The sequence below is a fragment of the Rhinolophus hipposideros genome (genome assembly GCF_964194185.1).
Source record: "Rhinolophus hipposideros genome assembly, chromosome: 10".
Lineage (NCBI taxonomy): Eukaryota > Metazoa > Chordata > Mammalia > Chiroptera > Rhinolophidae > Rhinolophus > Rhinolophus hipposideros.
Window position 1 is genome coordinate 46,522,137 of NC_138056.1, and position 19,305 is coordinate 46,541,441.

The 19,305-nt window shown below is 44.9% G+C and overlaps 1 protein-coding gene across 2 annotated transcripts in view; it reads right to left on the bottom strand.

Annotated features, from left to right (window-relative positions):
- Positions 1-19,305, bottom strand: part of CLPB (ClpB family mitochondrial disaggregase) — a 136,992-nt gene that overhangs the window by 75,865 nt on the left and 41,822 nt on the right. For both annotated transcript variants that reach the window (XM_081062572.1, XM_081062571.1), the window contains exon 4: positions 9,338-9,441. In XM_081062572.1, the coding sequence (XP_080918698.1) occupies positions 9,338-9,441 (104 nt within the window). The remainder of the gene's footprint in view (positions 1-9,337; positions 9,442-19,305) is intronic.

Below are 19,305 nucleotides of genomic sequence, written 5' to 3' on the forward strand. Positions count from 1 at the left end.
AGCCCGTGTTTCACCTTCTCACCATCAAATTCACAGAGTTCAACTTTCCAATTGTCTTCTCAGTGTCAGTTTTATAGTTTGTTTGAATCAGGATCTAAATCAGATTCCATATTGCTATTGAGATGGTAAAAAGAATATTGGAGGTGGGGGGAAGTGGATGGGGAGTATAGATAAAACAACACTGGCCGTGAGTTAATTGCTGACGGTAGCTGACGGTACATGCGAGTTCACGATACCATTCTGACTACTTTAAAAAAAATTTAAAGATTAAGGCAAACTCTTAAGAACTCTAACAGAATACAGGTACCCCCCGCATAACACGGTTGTTAGGTTCCTTAAAAATACCGTGTTATGCGAATCCGTGTTATACGAAACAGAACTAGTACAAAAAAGGGGCTTAGGTTCCAAAAATAAAAGAAACATACTATTATATTTTTATAATTAAGAGAAATATCTTTATTAAAGCAATTTTCACCAAAAGTATAACATATTAGTATGTATTAAATAATGTTTTCTTCATCATCACTACTAAGCACCATTAACTGAGGGCGTTTTCTTTTTGACAAAGAAAAGAAACAAAATGGATTTAAAATTCTAATAAATTTTAAAATTGAAAATTTATCTCTGAACAAAATGGATTTAAAATTCTAATACATTTTAAAATTCTGCAGTCAAATCTGATATGACACCCACGCTCGAATGAAAAATTTCAAATGAGGTCCGGTATCTTTTGCTCTTAAAATCTTATTACGTTCCATGTTATTCGGGGATTTCCCTAATTTTGAATGAGATATTTTTTGCTCTTAAAAGCCCTTATTACGCTCTGTGTTATTCAGAGATTTCTCTAATTCTCAAACTGTGTTAGAGTGAAACCGTGTTACAGAAGTGCCGTGTTATACGGGGGTTACCTGTACTCTCTTAACTATAGACCCATCAACACCCTGTTTGAACCTCCTCTACTTCACACCTCTCCTAACATCAGAGTAGTGACATGTTCACAGGTATCCAGATTCCGTTTGATTTGTCCTATAATTACTCTGAGCTCACCCTCTCCCCACTATCCCCCCCCCACCGTCCTAACCAAAGCAGTATTCTTTCAGCTCCAAAGACCGTCTAGGCAGGGCTGGCAGCAAGAGGAAGAAGCCTGTTCTTTGCCTCTCAGCCAGCTATGCTACTTGGTTAGCCAAACTGGGTCCCTCTGTGCTCCCATCTTTACACCTGCTTGCCTCTCCTCCTCTCCTTTTCTTCAAGATGTTAAAAACTTGCAATAAAAAACAAATACAAAATGCTGTAATTAATAGCCAATTCCAAGCCAACCCAGCATCTCTACTAATAAACCTCAACACTTGCAAAAAGAACAATAAATTCTGCTCCTCTCTGGTTCTGAGGTGGTCTCTTTTATATACTCTGCGTGTGTGTATGTATGTGGGTAAGTATGTCTACATATATATTTATTTTCCTTTATTTCCCATCCAGGGAGGGGCAGAATAATGAACTGCGTGCGTCAGGGAAGATGAATCTGAGATACTAGGGAGCAGTGCAGTAAAAAGATTAAAGTGTTATTATTGTTGGGTTTTTTCCCCCATGGTCCATTGTGACAGCTCGACCGTCATCTGTAAAAAATGTCTCAGCGAGAGATAATCATCGGAAACTCAATAAAGCGTCAGGGGGAGCCTCAGCCCCCATCAATCACTGGGTGCCTGGAAAATTTCAGCCCTCTGTCTCCCTTCCTGCTATCCATATAAATGTCTCTAATATATTTTGTGTGGTGTGTGGGACCTATCCCTGATTTTGAACTTTTGATGAAAAAATATTTATACACAAAATATGTAAATCAGTTAAAAATCAGAAGACTAGTTCTTTGCCACCCCATCCCACATTTTCTTATTTTTTTATAAATGCATCGAATTTATTCTTTTTAATAAAACATGTCAACTAGTCTATCTCCCTCTCCCAGTCAAATATACATCTAGGTTTGGAGGGCTAGAAGGATGGACACAATTAACCTAACTGGCTGATGCACTTCATCTTGAAGTTAGCCAAAAGGCCTGATGGACTGACAGCGTGTTGTCCATCCTGGGGACTACAGTGGCCGCCACTACTGAGAAATGACACGTAGAACCACTGGCCCTAAAGGTGCAACACGGCTCTGACAATGATGAGGAAGAGTCAGGGACATGATTAAAAATAATAACTTGCTCAAACAGCTTTTGGCCAGACAGATGCCCAAGCCTTCCACAACTCTGCACAAGCCGGAGGTTCTGAGCTGACTACGTGTGAGGTACACGCAGGCTGACATGCTTGCTGGGTTCCCCACAAAAGTGGGAGACACTTCTGCTGGCATTATCTCTCTGCCTCAGGGCCCTGTTAGTGCCTACATGGCAGGCTGCTGGAGCACACACTAACTATCAATAAACGTTGCCCCGTGCTGCTACAGCTATCGCCATCATTGTCATCTCATCGCCGGCCTTTGCATCTCCACCCTGGAAGGAAGCTTCCCGAGGTGCCCTCTCTAGGATTTCAAACTTCCTCTCTGTCTAAAGGATGTAACGTCCAAGCATTTGATCTGGCCCCTGTTTACTAACCGCATCTCTGCCACTCATTCTCTAAAACGAATCTGCTGCTGTGTGGCTGCTTCACCCCAAAGAGTTCACTTGCTGGCCAGAAACACATTTTTCTGTTTCCCACCTCTGAATGCTTTGGACATAACTCCCCCCCCCCGCCCCCTGTTCTCTGCTCATACCCAATTGCACCCCCTTTCAGGCCCTCCATAGAATCTTCTCATATAATACTTTAAGGCTCAAATACCACTTTATTTCCTTGACTGCTTCAGCCAGAGATAACCTTCTCTGAATCTGACAGTCCCTGTTATCTGTACCTCTGACTGGATTCTTGTTGAATATTGTCTTGGTCATGTCTTCAAACTTAATGATTATTAATTACTGTTCTGGCTAGCACCTTACATTTACATGATACCTTGTATTTTCTCAAGTTCTTTCATAAGTACTTCAATTTGATCTTTATAATAAACTTATGGCATAAGAGATAGTCTCTACAGATGAGAAAAATCAAGGCAGATAAAGCAATTGTCCCGGCTCATGCAGTTAGGTGATGGACAGACATTCCACCAGTGGGGACTCCTAGCCATCTCCTGAACTCCAGGGCACTTGTCCACTGGTTTGTGATGTGCCAGCCTGCACCACCCTGTCCCCCATCTGAAGACACAGAGATGGGGAGCTCAGCTGCCTGGACCTGCAGCCCCTCGAGCTGTGGGAAGGAGACACCTGGGCAGGTCCAGCCTGGAAAGCCAGGCCCTCTACCCCCAGGAGGGTCCTATGCCAACCCAGCTGCTACACAACTCATCTTTATTCAGCTGCCACTTGGAGCTGAGAAGAGAAGTTGATTTATAGTCTGCTCTGGCCACGTTTCTGTCGTGTTTTATTGTTTTAATTGTACATATGAGAGGCGCTGAGTACTTGCTTGCATTTCTGACAGCCCCAGACACCCAATGTTTATAACAGTTACTTACAAGCAGCCAGCGGCATCCCCGGCTGGGCGACTTGTTTTCTGTTACCACTAATTTACTGCCTCTCCACCTGAGGATTGGGGCCCATCACCCATCAGCCAGCCACAAGTGGAACTCTCCCGGAGTGGGGACGGGTGGGGCTCAAGGCCTGAATGTATGTGGCCAAGATCAGGGAATGAGCTGGTAGAGAAGCAGCAGTGATCCCTGTGCTCCCCTCCACATATGTCTTCTCTGCATGCCTTTGCTCAAGCTGTGTCCCGTTTAGTCTTTTTTCTCCCTCCTCTTCACCCTCCGAAGCCCAGCTCAAACCCACTTCTTCTAAGTATACATGCTCTGACAGTGAGCCTCAAGTTTTCAGAACCTGAAAAAGGACAGACTCACAGGGACCTTGGAGGTATAATCCAATGTCCCAGGGAAAGAAAACCCTTCGTAGAGTCCCTGATGGGCAGACATCTAGCCTCTGTCAGTACCCCTCAGTCAGAGTTGCTCGGTACCTCCAAGGCAGGCGCTGAGCCTGCCTTTCACCGAGCCCAGACCCACCTCCATAAAGAAATTCAAGAACCTTAAGTCACTTGACGAAGATCACACAGCTAGGAAGTGACAGGGTTTAGATGAACCATGACTGACTGGCACCAAAGCCTGACCTTTTTCTAGGACATCATCATGCTTCAGTAGATGCCACTCTCAGGGCTGGGGAGCAGGGACGGAGGTAGTCAGGCCAACAAGGTTTCTATGCCAACACTCCTGCATCACGGGCACCAGGCTTGCCCTTTACCCAGAAACATGAGCACTGACAAGGGTGGAAGAGCCTGTGATGTGCCCAGCTGAGCAGGCTTCCTGCTAAGGAACAATGACCACATGTAAAACACGGGAAGCGTGTCACTAGGAATGGGGGAACCAATTACAAAGTCTCAGCAAGGAAGGCACAGAAGTTTCTCACGCCCATTCCAAGCAAACAGAACAGATATAGAGCCTCTGAGAGAAAATAAGGCAATGTGTCCAGTGCCTTCTGCTTTCCTTGTCTGGCTCCTCTTTTCCTCTTCACACGTTAAACACATTAAGTGCTGGTACCTGAGCGAGAGACTTGTCCTCTCATCCCCTCTCTTTAACTCCTTTCCTTGGGCAGTTTCAGTCACAGCCATTGTTTTAACTACCAAACAAATGCCGGTGACTCCTAAATCCCTATCTTTTGCCAGACTTCTCCTTTGAACTCCAGACTCACACATCCAACTGTTCACCCAAATCAGAAATCGAGGTGTCACCACGGGTACCTCCTTTTCTACCAATTCCTAGATTCCAGTGAGACTCAGCCTCTTTCTAGCATTTTTCTAACAACTGTCTTCTCTGTTCCCAAAGATCATTTTAGAAATCCCCAGAAATTATAAGTGCATTTTGGGGGAGAGGAGCTTCTCATCCAATTCTCCATTCTTTATCATCCTCTAAAAATCAAGAGACATTGCTCATTTCTCCCCTCCAATTCATCCCCCAACCTGTCACAACGGTCCATCTAAAATGCAAATATAAACTGAGCATTACCCTGCTTAAAACCCTTTGGCAGCTTCCAGAAAACAGAGTGAGCTCCCTAGAATTGCCTCACTAGGTCCTTTCTCTTGGAACTCCGCTTTGCTCTCCACTCTTGCTCCTTGCTATTCTTCTCAGCATGGTGGCAGAGGATTCCACCCCTGTCACCCACACACCCCGTGTCTCTGCATGTGTTGCTCCTTCTGCCTGGAAGGTCCATCCCTCTCAGACTGCCTGGCAATTTCTGACTCATCCTTAAGACCCAATTCAAAGTCACTTACGCTGCGACACTTCCCAGACACCTGCCTGACCTGAGGGAGAGCTTCCCACCTGTATCAATGCTCCCTACATCCTTTGTACACCACCTCTGCATCTACCACTCTGCACTGTGCTGCCTTGTTCACAGGTCTGGCCTCTTGCTTGACGGAGGGGCTATGCCACGCATATTCATGTTTGTATTCCCCGCATCTGGCAGAGTGCCTGAAACTCAGTAAATGCAGGCTGAGTTATAAATAAACAAAACTAATGAGCAATTATAACTGTAGAACTCTTTACAATTCACACATCACATACTTTATCTCTTCATCTTCTCAACAGTACTGATGAGGCAGACAAGGGATACATATTAGGGAGGTCTTGCCAAGGTCACAAGCTATTAACTCACCACCTCACTCCAGTGCTGAGCATAGGCTGAGGCCCACAGAAGTATCCATTAGAAATTTAGTGAACTTGATGGACTTTGGCATGGACTCTATGCTCTAACGGTGCAGGACCATCCAAGTTTCCTGAGCTTGTGACTTTCCTGTGAATTTGCCCAGACACATTTGGGGAAAGGGCCTTGCGCCTCTTATTCTGCTCTACCTTCCTCACACACTCCCGTAAGTCAGGTAACTTCCTGTGAAAAAGTAAGTGTAATCTAAAGAAAGGAGGACCAACAACAGGATTCTTTTGTTTCTGTCTACTTCATCAATGAGAATGAGGAAGAGCTGGGTACAATGCCTTGCAGATGGTAGGCAATCAATAAATACTGGATGAATGGAAAAAAGAACGAGGTATCTTTAAATGGAAAAAGGAAAGAAAAAGATGGCTAAGGAGGAGCTAAAGGCTTAGTCTGCCAAGGAGAAAGGAGAGCACTGAGATGACACCAAAGGACTGCCACTGTCTAGCTGTAGATAGCCCATGAATTTGGAGAGCAGAACACATACAAATCAATACACCAGGGAAAATCAGATGAGCTGCAAGAAAACTGTGGCAGGCAAAGGTAGCCTGGAATTTTTTTTTTAAAAAGTGCAGAAGAGAGGTAGATCTTCCAAACTATAAAACAGTGAGTTTATCCTGACAATATTTCTAGAATGTATCTTTTTTAATGGTTCTTAAACACTTAGGCACCACAGTATGGGTCCCATAAGGATGAGAAGACCACGCCAATGTAACCTAACATCCTTTGGGAAAGGGCTACTGGGCAAGAAATATGACAAATGCTAAAAATATTTTTGTTTTAGCAAAATATTTTTAAAACAAAAACATTTTTAGCAAGAAATCTGAGAAAATCTCTTAAAATTCTGTAGACATGATAGAGAAATGAAGGCTGAAAAAAAATAAAGTTTGGTGGATTTACAGTTGTGAATGTTGAATAATGCTTCAAAATCATCCTGCTCATGTGCTCCAGGACTCTGTACTTCATAGAGTTCTTATAAAGATTTTAACCAAAGGCTAGCACGTAAAGCACATGATGGTGGGCAGCTTGTCTAACTCGACAGCACCTAGAACAGTGCCTGCTATACAGAAATGTGATCAGTAAAATTTTTAAAAACTATTTTTGAATAAATGAATCCATAGAAAGCCTGTTCATTAAATTTGCAGGTCACACAGAATAAGAAGAGTTACTGAATATTTTTATCTTTATTTCATGATGGACACAATAGCCTTTTCCAATATTTTTGTTGTCTATCTACCTACCTACCTATGTACCTACTTACCTACTTACCTAGACTGTAGGCTGGCTAGAATAAAGTTAAAACGATTCAGAGGAGGTTGACAGAAACAAAGAAAGAAAGGAGGAAGGAAGCAAGTAAGCAGGTAGACATTGCTGAGTTACACAAGATCCCTCTATCATATAATTTTTGCGCTAGTTTGATAAAAATGGAAGGAAGGAAGGAAGGGAGGAAGAAGGACAGGGAGAGAGGGAGGAAAGGACGGATGGAGGAAGGAAGAAGAAAATATCCAGAACAGGTCAACTACAGCCTCTCGATCAAATCTAGCCTGTTGCCTGTTTTTGAAAATAAAGTTTTCTGGAACATATCCATGCACATTCGTTTGTGTATTGTCTACGGCTGCTTCTGTACTACAATGGCCAAACTGAGTAGGCACAACCAAGACCAAAGGGCTCACAAAGCTTAAAATGTTTACTATCTGTTTTATTTTGCTTTTCAGAAAGTTCGCTAACCACTGACCTAGAATATTGAATATGATCTAGAATATTGAACGGTTCTCTGGGGAGAACCCTTAGAACACAAAGGTCTAAAACTTGAATGCAGGGGGTAGAGATGGGTGCAACAGCAGAGGATGGACTAGATGGTTTCACAGCTGAGACTCTATGAAATCAGAAATGCTTACTGAGCCCTGCTGGGATCCTGAGAGCAGGAGAGAAAGCACTCAAATAATCAATCCCTTCCCTTATTCCTGGTCCTGCCCTCTCAGGAAAAGCTCCTCCCTGCTTTCTGGTGAGAGCATCTGAACAGAAGACAGAGCTGTGTCTGAGGAGAGGACAGCTCACAAGCTGAGTCCCCTCACAACAGGCTGCAAATACAGGGCAAGTTTGGTACTCATGAAATTCTCTTCTGTTTGAAACATAAAGTGAATATAATTCCTCCAGTTCGTTGGGGAATCCAAGGAGGCATAGGTCATGGCCTGTACATGGAACTGTCAGCTGAGGAGGAATGAAAAGACATGGGCAGATGAGAGTTCATATAATCATACAAAAGGCCAAGACTTACAGAACATTCAAAAGAGCAGCAGAGGGCAGGTTGTAATAATTGCTAAGGACGGGGAAGGCTTTGAGGAGGAACTAACTGCAGCAATGGAGCTTGACGGAGGGAGCAGCTTTAGAGGTGGGGAGGCGGGCAAGGACAACTTCTGGGTAGCGATGCTCTGATGCTCTGGGCATCCCCTCATGCTGCCGAGGTGAGAACCCTGCTGCAGCAGCAGCGACACCTCCTCTCCCTGGGCTACCGTAGCCACATCTGTACGGCAGCGGCCCTGACGGCGCTGATGGCTGAGTGCACTGCTCCCTTGGCTGAACCTCCCTCCAAGTCAATGTTCTCACCCTCAGGCAGTCGGAGGGCTGCCTGTGCCCCTGGCTTCACTGCCAGCCCTGAAGCAGCCACTGCTCAGCTGCCGTGTTGCTAGACACTGAGAGGAATCTCAGCCTCTATGAGTGATCCAGGATACGGGCAGGCAGCGGGGCCAGTCTGGACAAGCAAAAGCTCAAATACTCATTTCTGTCTGCAGTCAAAGCAACCTGCTCTTTTCTCGACTCCACCTTTGAAAAACTACTCACTCGAGGCAACGCGGACTGACTTGCCCAGGTGGGCACTCTTGAACAGACATGTGACCACGCACACAGATGCACACAGCCTCTCTTCTTCTGAAGTCCAAACCACCACCCACACAATAGCCCGGGTAGACACTGATGACCATTCCATTTGATAAGCATAGACCTCAAGGCACAGAGAAGGTCCACTATTTGTCCTGGGTCCAGTAAGTTAAGGGCCCGTCCCAGAGATAGGACTGTATTTTACACACTGGAGGAGGAAAAAAGTAGCATTCAGAGTAGTGTTGAGGCACTTCTGAGGCTAAAGAAACCGATGAGGCCACTTTCTAGTTCTGGGACCGGGATGGGACAAGTAAGTCTGTGGGAAGTAGAAGAGAAACAGAGCCACATTCCATGCAATTGCCTTAATTATTTTATGGAAACCTGCTCCATCGCCTGCTCATCTGAGGCTCCGTAGGCTAAGGTGCTTTGGGAGAACACCAGTTGGAAGGCCCCTCCTCCATTCATGAAATCAGGCCTCTAATTTATTCCCCAAGACTTCTTACGTGACATAAATGATAGGCCTGAGGGACTGTGAAGGCCATCTGTCCCGAGCCCTGTGGGTTATCCACGAGTTCCCAGATGATAAGAGACTTGCAGGCCCTCACCCTGCGTTGCTGGTGGAGCTGGCACTGAGCTGGCTGCCTGGTAGCAACAGGGAGGAGAGTACTCAGAACAGCAGGGGAGCCTGCACTTACCTTCCAAAGAATGGATTCCCTGCTCCTTGGCGGTTTTGTAAACACTGCTGAAATCGTCCCCAAGGTTTGGGTCAGCACCCGCAGCAAGCAGAACCTGCACCACACTGAAAGAAATCAGAAAGTCAGAAGTGTCAAAAGCAGGAAAGGCCCAGAAGGAAAAGACCCAGATTCTGAAGCATGTTTGGAGATTGGATTTGCCTCTGTTCATAAGTGATACAATGGAAAGAACATGAACTCTGTGAGTACCAAAGACGGGGGTAGGAAAGCTGGCTCTGAAACCCACTGGCTGAGAGTCTCTGGACTGGCCAATAGACATATGAAAAGATGCTCAACATCACTAATCATCAGAGAAATGCAAATTAAAACCACAGTGAGGTATCACCTCATACCTGTCAGAATGGCTGTCATCAATAAATCAACAGACAACGAGTGTTGGCGCGGATGCAGAGAAAAGGGATTCCTTGTGCACTGTTGGTGGGATTGCAGATTGATGCAGCCGCTATGGAAAACGGTATGGAGGTTCCTCAACAAGTTAAAAAGAGAACTATCTATGACCCAGCAATTCCAAGCCTGGGTATTTATCCAAAGAAAATCAAAACACTAATTCGAAAAGACATATGCACTCCTATGTTCATTGCAGTGTTACTTACAATAGCTGAGATGTGGAAGCAACCTAAGTGCTCATCAACAGATGACTGAAAAAAGACAATTGGATATATTCAATGAAATATTACTTGGCCATAAAAAAAGAATGAAATCTTACCACTTGCAACAACATGGATGGACCTAGAGGGTATTATGCTAAGTAAAACTCAGACAGAGAAAGACAAATACTGTATGATTTCACTTATACGTGGACTCTAAAGAACAAAATAAATGAACAAAATAGAAACACAGTCATAGATACAGAGAACAAACTGATGGTTGCTAGATGGGAGGGAGTTTGGGGGTTGGGTAAAAAAGGTGAAGGGATTAAGAAGTACAAAATAGTCACAGGGATGTCAAACACAGCATAGGGAATATAGTTGATTAAAAAAAGAGAGAGAGCATCTGGACAAGTTACTTAACACCTCTCTAAGGCTTTAGTTTCCACAACTATAAAAGACAAAGTATTTATTCAACAATTACCTATCAAATGCTTACATGTTCTAGTCCCTGTTCCCGGAGCTAGGGTCTGTGCCTTCATGGAGCTTACAGTCTTCTTGGAAGGACAATTTAGCATAAAATTACAGCAAAGTGTGATAAAGGCAATGATGGAAGAGGTACCATTTGCAGTGGGAAACCAAGAGAGGGCATCAAGACAGGCCTCCCAGAGCACGTGGTATTTAAGGTACCGAAGACCTGAAGGCTGAATAGCTAGACCTGGGATAGTGAAGTGGGAGGACCCCATGCATTTACAAATCCTGGAGGCAAAAGAGCACAGTGCTTCACCCAAAGCAGAGCTGCAGTAGAGAGTGTAAGTGGACAAACTGGGGGAGATGAGGTAAGCCACTGAAGGGCTTAAAGGGGGAAGTAACATGACAACACATGTTTTTCTCCCCACTTCAAAAGATACATATACTCTAAAAACTGCAAACTATATTGAAATATTAAATTAAAAAATGAAAGTCCCCCCCGTATAGCCATCTCCTTAATCTCATTTCCAATGGTAGCCACTATTTCTAGTTTGGGGTTTTTCCTTCCAAACCTTTGCTATTGGAAGAATCACTGCAGTGGCTGTGTGAGAATGGACCAGAGAGAGTAGGACCAGAGGCAGAAGCCTCCACAGGCTCGGCATAAGGCTGAATGAGGTAAATGTATAAAGCACAAAGCATAGTGTTTCACCCAGGAAGTGCTCTCTATGTGTTAGCTTCCTTTCTATTATGTAACGTTTCTGCAAAGGCTTTTTTTTCCCTAATATAAAAAGGGCTCCTCGTGCTCACTATAGAAAATTCATAAAATGTACATAATCAAGAAGAAAATGTTTTAGAATACACACTATCCTTCCAGCTTTTTCAATGTATACATACTATTTTATTTTTTTAATTTTTTTTACAAAAATGGGATCATATGAGGTCGGATAATTAAGTTCGCAAACTCATCCTAGAAAAAGTGCTACCTACCTCATTGCTGAATACCACTATGGTCACCTTTGAAGTACTCCCCTTGGGAAGCTATGTACCGACATGAGCACCGAGTCCACCTTTCAAAGCAATTTTGGAACTCTTTTTCTGGAATGGCCATCAGAGCTGTCGTCATATTACCCTTGATGTCCTGAATGTCATCAAAATGTCTTCTTTTCAATATTTCCTTTATCTTCAGGTAAAGAAAAAAGTCATTGGGGGCCAGATCAGGTGAGTAGGGAGGATGTTCCAATACAGTTATTTATTTACTGGCTAAAAACTCCCTCACAGACAGTGCCATGTGGGCTGGTGCATTGTCGTGATGCAAGAGCCATGAATTGTTGGAGAAAAGTTCAGGTTGTCTAACTTTTTCATGCAGTCTTTTCAGAAATTGCAAACAGTAAACTCGGTTAACTGTTTGTCCACTTGGTACAAATTCATAATGAATAACCCATCTGATATCAAAAAAGGTTAGCAACATCATTGCAACAAGTTTGCGAACTTCATTGTCAGACCTCATATATAAAATCTCTAAACACACATATACACATACCTTCCATGTTTTAATATTTGTCTACCACATTGTTTTTAATGACTGCATAGTATTCCACTATAAGACTATTCTACACTAATTAGTCAATCCTCCATTGCAAAACAATTACATTTTTTTAAATATCTCAATAACACAACATCTCTGATTATTTTCCTTTGCATAAATTCATAGGAGATGAAGTTCTAGGTCAAAAGTATAAGCATTTTAAAGTTTTGATGAATATTACTATTAATACATTACCTTTCAGAAAGATTCTCACTAGTAAAGGATACAGGAGAGTAACTCTTGTGCTTTCCTTTCACCAAAATAGGGTTTTTTCTTTTTCATAATGTGTTAAGAAAATGGAATTATACTGCTGTTTAACCTGCATTTTAACCTGCTGTTTAACTTGCATTTCTTTTTACTGCTGCTGTTTAACTTGCATTTAACTTGCATTTCTTTGATGAATAGTGAGGTTGGACTTTAAAAAATATATATGTTTAACAGTCATAGTGTGTTTCTTTTCTCACAAATCCCTCATTCATGTCCTTTGTCCATTTTTTTCTTTGAGTATATTAATCTTCTGCTTACTGACCTTCAAAACTGTTAATGTTTTTGAAGGTATAAGTGGCAAGGATTTTACAAAATCCTTTTTAAATTATCGTACTCTTTTTAAATTATTGTAACTATTAATAAGCATAAGTACAGTTTTAGTTTTTCTCTTCTTTGTTAATTTTTCAGTATCTGTAACCAGCAGTGTTAACGGTTTTCCCTGTACTACCTGGTTTGCATTTCAATTCCTTTAACAAGCACAGGACCTGGCTCAATTATTTGCCAAATGGACGAATGAATTTCAGTAATTCCCATGCACACAAACACACAGTCCTTACAGTAAGTCAAAGAACCAGAACCATCTCTCATGTAGCTGAGGTTCCTCCACATCTGACCTAACATGGTCAGGTGAGTCTTCTGTGTCTATTTACCTTACCTCAAAGAATCTCAAGAATTACCTGTTATAGGTAATTTATCCAGGATATGGATTAAGAGCCCAAAGAGAAATGAGAAGGGTCTCTAAGCAGCTAAAATCCATGTCTAAAACTTATTTAATTCAGAGCAGAGTCTGTCAAGTTCTCACTTGGAAACTACTTACTCTTTTTTTTAAAGTTTTTTTTTTTTTTTTTTTTTTAATTTTATTGGGGAAGGGGAACAGGACTTTATTGAGGAACAGTGTGTACTTCCAGGACTTTTTTTTTTTCCAAGTCAAGTTGTTGTCCTTCCAGTCTTAGTTGTGGAGGGCGCAGCTCAGCTCCAGGTCCAGTTGCCGTTGCTAGTTGCAGGGGGCGCAGCCCACCATCCCTTGTGGGACTCAAGGGATTGAACTGGCAACCTTGTGGTTGAGAGCCTGCGCTCCAATCACCTGAGCCATCCAGGAGGCAGCTCAGCTCAAGGTTCCGTGTTCAATCTTGTTGCAGGGGGCGGAGCCCACCATCCCTTGCGGGACTCGAGGAGTTGAACTTACAACCTTGTGGTTGAGAGCCCACTGGCCCCCATGTGGGAATCGAACCGGCAGCCTTCGGAGTTAGGAGCATGGAGCTCCAACCGCCTGAGCCTCCGGGCCGGCCCCAGAAACTACTTACTCTTAGTTTACACACACTTTGGGTAAGACTGGCATTGGCACTAGTTTTCCTGTTTTCCATAAGATTAAAAGCCAAGAGGGTACAAAAAGGCTGTTACAGATAGGCAAACCAACTGAAGGTAGTGAGGGAAAATACCTGATAAAGAGGTAGCGTGGCACGGAGGTTAAGAACATTGGCTTTAAAATCTGGGACAATCTGAGCATCAACATGAATAATGACAGCAATGGATTATAACCCATTGAGTAAAATTAAGATTCCACGAGTCCATATTGAAAACAAATTAATAAGTCAATGGGGGAAAAGGAACAGCTCTTCCTTATGGTAGAGAGACAAGTAATAAATGTAGAAGAAAGCATGAAATTAGAAAATCATTATTTTGCGATGTTGTAATTATCAGGGATAACAAGAGTAACTAGCTCACCCGGCTGTGTTAATGTATGTAAAGTATGTAATGTGTGCACCATGCTAAGAACAGTGCCTGGCATATAATAAGTGTTCAACGAACTTTAGTTATTATTACTCTGTACCTGGCCCTGTGGGTGGGCTGTGAAGAAATCAAGAGAAGTATGAACTTAAACTGGGAAGATAGCCTGCCATTTTATAACAAGTACAGAGAGACCTGGGTTCAAATCAAAGCTCTATCATTTACTGACTGTGGCCGTGGACAATTTAGAATACCTCTGAGACTCCATTTCCTTACCTGAGATGCCTCCCGGTAGGCTCTAAGTATGTAACACTGCATAGTGCCCGGCACACAGAAGGAGCTCCATAAATATGAGCTCTCCACCCTTTGTCCACATAACCTTGGTGATAACAACACGAGTTTGGGCGGAAGTGCACATCAGATCTGTACCTGACTACCCCAGGACTCATGCGGGCACAGCCCTACATTAAGAAGGCAGCTCTTCTAGCTTCTGTACAAGCTGGTTGTTTTAAAATCCAAGTGAGAAGCGTTGTCGATCTAAACTCAAAGGGACATAATTTGGTTAATGCTCAGCCGCTGTGTCCAATCACCATTCAATCACGCCACCTCCCATGGCAGGCTGTCCCTCCAGGCAGCTAGTGTCACTCACTGTGCTACCTGGACCTCTCCAGGTTCATGAGTATTGATTCCATCTGTCCAATTTGCAGGCTGTAAGACATGTCCAAGCAACCGAGTATGAAGCCCTTGGCCCTGGAGGGCAGACAGTGGTCTGGCAGGATGGGGAGAGAAGAGTGACGAGGCTGGGCCCTGGGGCTGCTAACCCAATCAGAGGGAATGGGCATTCACTTCACAAACTTGGAGGCCAAAGAGGGTAAGCATTCAAACTCGTGACTCAGTCCTTTTTTCCCCCCTTCTTCCGCCCCCCTACCCCCACTCCGGTTCCAGCCGTTGTTTCTCAGTCTAGTTGTGTAGGACACAGCTCCCTGGCGCAGGCTGGTGGTATTAGAAGCCTTGCGCTCCCCCTCCCCCTCCCCCAGCTGAGGCCGTCAGTCGCCGATCGTTGGCTGGCCGCTCACAGCAGCTCACGGCAGCTCTTGCTGGCTGCCGGCCGCTCGTGACTCATTCTGCAACCTCCGAGAAGATTTCCTTTCACTTTTAATAAATCTCAGAAGGCAGCAGCCCCACTGTGCGGTATAACTAGGACTAAAGAAACCGTGGCTGCTCAGTGGCCAAGAGTGGCACCAAACACCTTGCCAGATGGCTAGTAGGCTTTACACCTAATAACCATCACATACTTATACAGCAGCTAACCCAGACCTCCACAGGGATCAGACCCTTCTTGAAGAAGCCAGCCCAGTCAGGCGAGGGCTGCATGACTATGGTTAGCTCTGGTGACCAAAGCTAGCCTTGATGACCAAAGGAACTTCATGGACCTGTGTGAGACAGCAGGGCACAAACAGGGTAAGAGACTAGCCAGGTGAGAGAAAGCTAAGGCAAGGCTGGTAAGAACAGGCCTAGCAGTAGGCCAGGCCCAGGGAGTACCAGGAAGTTCATAGTGAAAATAGAACCAAGGGCCAGAAACGAGGCAGCAGAGATGAGAGGCAGAGTCAGAAGCCAGGTCAGATGGCAAGGACTAGAGGCTGAGGTAGAGCTGTGACCACAAACCAAGGAAGCAGCCAGAAACCAGGGAATCCACTGGTACCAGAGGGCAAGGCAAGGCAAAAGCAGCAGAAACCAGGAGTATCAGTGAGAAGATGAAACAAAGTGATTTCTGCCTCTTTGATGTTTTTTTACTGAAGCAGAAACAAGTCCCCCAATTCTGAACTGCATTTGGGAGAAGGTAACTTCCATGGGGAGTGGCTCACCTGGCTGACAAGTGGGGTGCAAGGTCAGCTGTAACAGCAGAATCTAACTTTACAAAGGGAGGCAGGCACTGCTCTTTGAGGTGACCCGCTCAGGGACAACTGCAGCCTTCCCTCTGTTCTGCTGCGGGTGTACTGGCTGCCTTTTGTAGGTTTAGCCATTCCTGCCTTAAAGTTAAGTAGCTGGTGCCAAATGGGCTCTGGCATGGGGCAGGCCTTCATGGTCTTAGCAGCTGGGTTAAAGAGGGCAGAGGACACCATGGAAACATCTTCACTGAGAGGAACTACACTGCCTACTCGACAGGTACTCACTTAAGCAGAGGCCTAAGAATATCAGCCCTTCTCCCAGCCAGCTCGGGGTTTGGCCTCTGGAGGTCTGGGGAAAGATACGTCTACCAACACCAGCACTAACCTCAAAGGCTGGAGATCATCTCCAGACGCCCTATTTCCCTCACTCATTAGGGGAGTCAGAAAATGTCTATAACCCAAGAGAATGGAGGTTTGTCCTTTAGTGACTTGGCTCTAGTAGCAGTACTTGCCTTCCTGTCTGCTCATCAGAATCTGTTCTACCTTCTCCCCAAGTGAAATGACTCACCGCAAAGACTGGGCCTTGCACATGTTGAAGGTGAAGCTCGTGAGGGACAGCTGGAAGAGGAACAGCAATAGGATGGAAGGGGGATAGGGGGCCCGGCCGGCCTGGGAATCGGGCTCAGCAGAAATGGTCAGGTCTTGAAGGTCGGCCTGAGGCAGAACGGAGAACACAGGTCCAGAGCCCAAGCCCTTGGCAAGATTTACACACGTGAGTAGGAATGGTGAGCTCTGATTCTAGGCTGAGAGCTGTTTCCTCTCTGCCTTGTTTCTACTGCCTGCTAAATACAAGTATCTATTTTCTCAAGGGTACAGAGTAGCTAAGTAGGAGGAAGACAGTCTAATAATGAAAGCTAACATCTTCTTACATGCCAAGCACTAATTTTAAACACCACACACACACACACACACACACACACATACGCACTTAATCTTCACAACAACCCTATGAGGTAGGTTACAGATGGGAAAACTGAGGTATTGAGCAGTTAAAATAACTTATCCAAGGTCATTCAGCTGTAAGGAGTAGAGGTGGGACTGGAACCTGGGCAGCCTGGCTACAAAGTCCTTGCCCTCATCACTCTGCTAGTGCCCCTTATTTCCCTATGTTGACTCCCAAGCAGCTAACTGTCCGTAGGAGCACTTTGCCTGAACTCAGTTTTTAACAGCGGTGCTAGGATCAGGAAGCCCAACAGAACTATGAGGCAAGAATATGAAGAGTAAATTCCCAGAAAAGGAAACAAACAAAAAAGATTATTATTATTATTATTATTAAGTGAAGAGAGACTCAAGCTCATTAGTTATTGGAGAAATGCTAATTAAAACAAGGTATCACTTAAATTCAACATATTAACGAAAGTTAGAAAGCTGGAAAATGCCAAGTGTTCGTGAGGACCTGGGGTTCTTGGACTCTTCTGCACTGCCGAGGGGAGACTGGTGCAGCCACTCTGGAAGCCAATCTTGTAGTAACACTGTCAAATTCTAACACCCTACCCTGTAACCCCGCACTTCTGCTCCTGCGTACAGATGTCCCAGGAAAATTCTTATACAAGTCCATAAAGGGCAGCACGAGAGACGTTCTTCACAGCATTTTGTGGCGGCGGGGATTGTAGACAACCGAGTGTCCGGCACTGGGGGAAGGGGTAAGTTAAACGTGGTAGGCACACGCTGTGAAACACGACGCAGCAGTTAGAAGCAACAGGCTGGACAGCGGTGCAGCAACACGGATAGATGATTTTTTTAAAAAGTTCATTCCCTTTCCCCTTCTGTCAGTCATTAATTGAACTTGCCTATTTGTTCCAAAAGTTTATTCCTTCAGGGAGTCTCTCAATTACAGAACTTCTAATTCCTATGCTGACCTAGTGTTATTTGGGACTGGAAAAGGAAGAGCCCTGTGAAAACAATGCCGGGAGCGTCCCCCTGCTTCAGCTGGCTGGCGTTCATTCACCTTGAGGTCTCTCCAGTGACCCGGTCACCAGCTCCACGGAGCTTTCTCTGGCTTCTAGCCCAGATGCATGCCCTTCCTCTTGTCTGCAGAGAGCCCAGTGCTCACCCGCACGGCAGGTGACCCTCATCATAGTGTACTGTCATTGCCTACTTTTATTTGCCTTTCCCACTAGACTATGAGGCAAGGGCCGTGTCTCAACCTTCTTTCCCAGCTCCTTGCTCAGTGCTTGGATCACCATAAGTGGTCAACAGATGTGTTCTGAGTGAGTGCATGAATAAATGAAGGAAGGAGGGATGAATGAAATCATTAACTTATTTGGTAGGAAGCAGGGGAGAAAGGTGGAAGGCAACTATGGCGCTCTGCCCAGCCCTCTCGCACCCGCTAGGGTCCAAACTAGGCAACAGGCGGTTTAGCTGTGGAAACCCATCTTCCTCTCCTGAGCAGCAGCCCCTTCCTGGGCTCCAGGCAGCTCTCAGACAAAGCTGAGGAAATGAACAGGACGGTGGGACTCCTGGGACTCCCTGTGGAGCCACAGCTCCCAGGAGACACGTTTTATTAATAATCTGGTGATCAGGTTATAATTAGATTAGAGGTGGCAGCACATGTAGGAAGGTTGGCTGGCACTGACCTTAATGAGCTCCTGCTTTCAGGGCAGTGGGAAGTCACAAGGCCTGGGAGGAGAGTTACATGGATTCATGTTGAAGCTTTCTGCTCTCAGTGGTGGGAGGGGCTGGGGGTCATGACATTGTTTAGGAAAGAGCGAGGAGTCCTGTGCCGTGGGCTGAAGCCTATGCTGGGCCAGGCGTGTGTCAAACAGCAGCTGGAGTTGGTGAAGCACGAAGGGCAAAGATCTTAGTGCCACATCGCCACCGCACAACGGCGAGCTTCAAGAGAAGCTCTGCCAACTCCTCCTTCCCCCACATCCAAAGCACAGGGTCACTGTGATGAGTGTCACGGGTCCCAAGGAAAAGACAGAGATTTGACCTAGTCTCAGCCCAGTGCACACCTAGATGAGCGGAGAAAGCAAGGAGGTCACAGCTCAGGAGGTTTGCTGGAAAGTCCAATGCGCTGTCTCTTTCAGTCCACTGGCTAGTCTTTGGGCTGGTCAGGAAAGCAGAGTGGCTGGACCAACGGCCACAGCATGTTTATACCTAACATTTGGGGTGGGGGGCATGAGCTGAAGGTGGAGAGGGCGGGGAGAGCAGTTGTCTTTTAAAGCCAGCTTTTTTAGGCAACAAATTAAAGATTAGGTGGGAAGCAAGTTACTTGTGCAAAAAATGTACCCCAATTTCCTCAAATGAGGGTAATAATCTTTTATTTCCCTCAAAAGGTAAAGATCAGTAATCAGAATAAAGCAACCACAGTGTGTTAAGCAC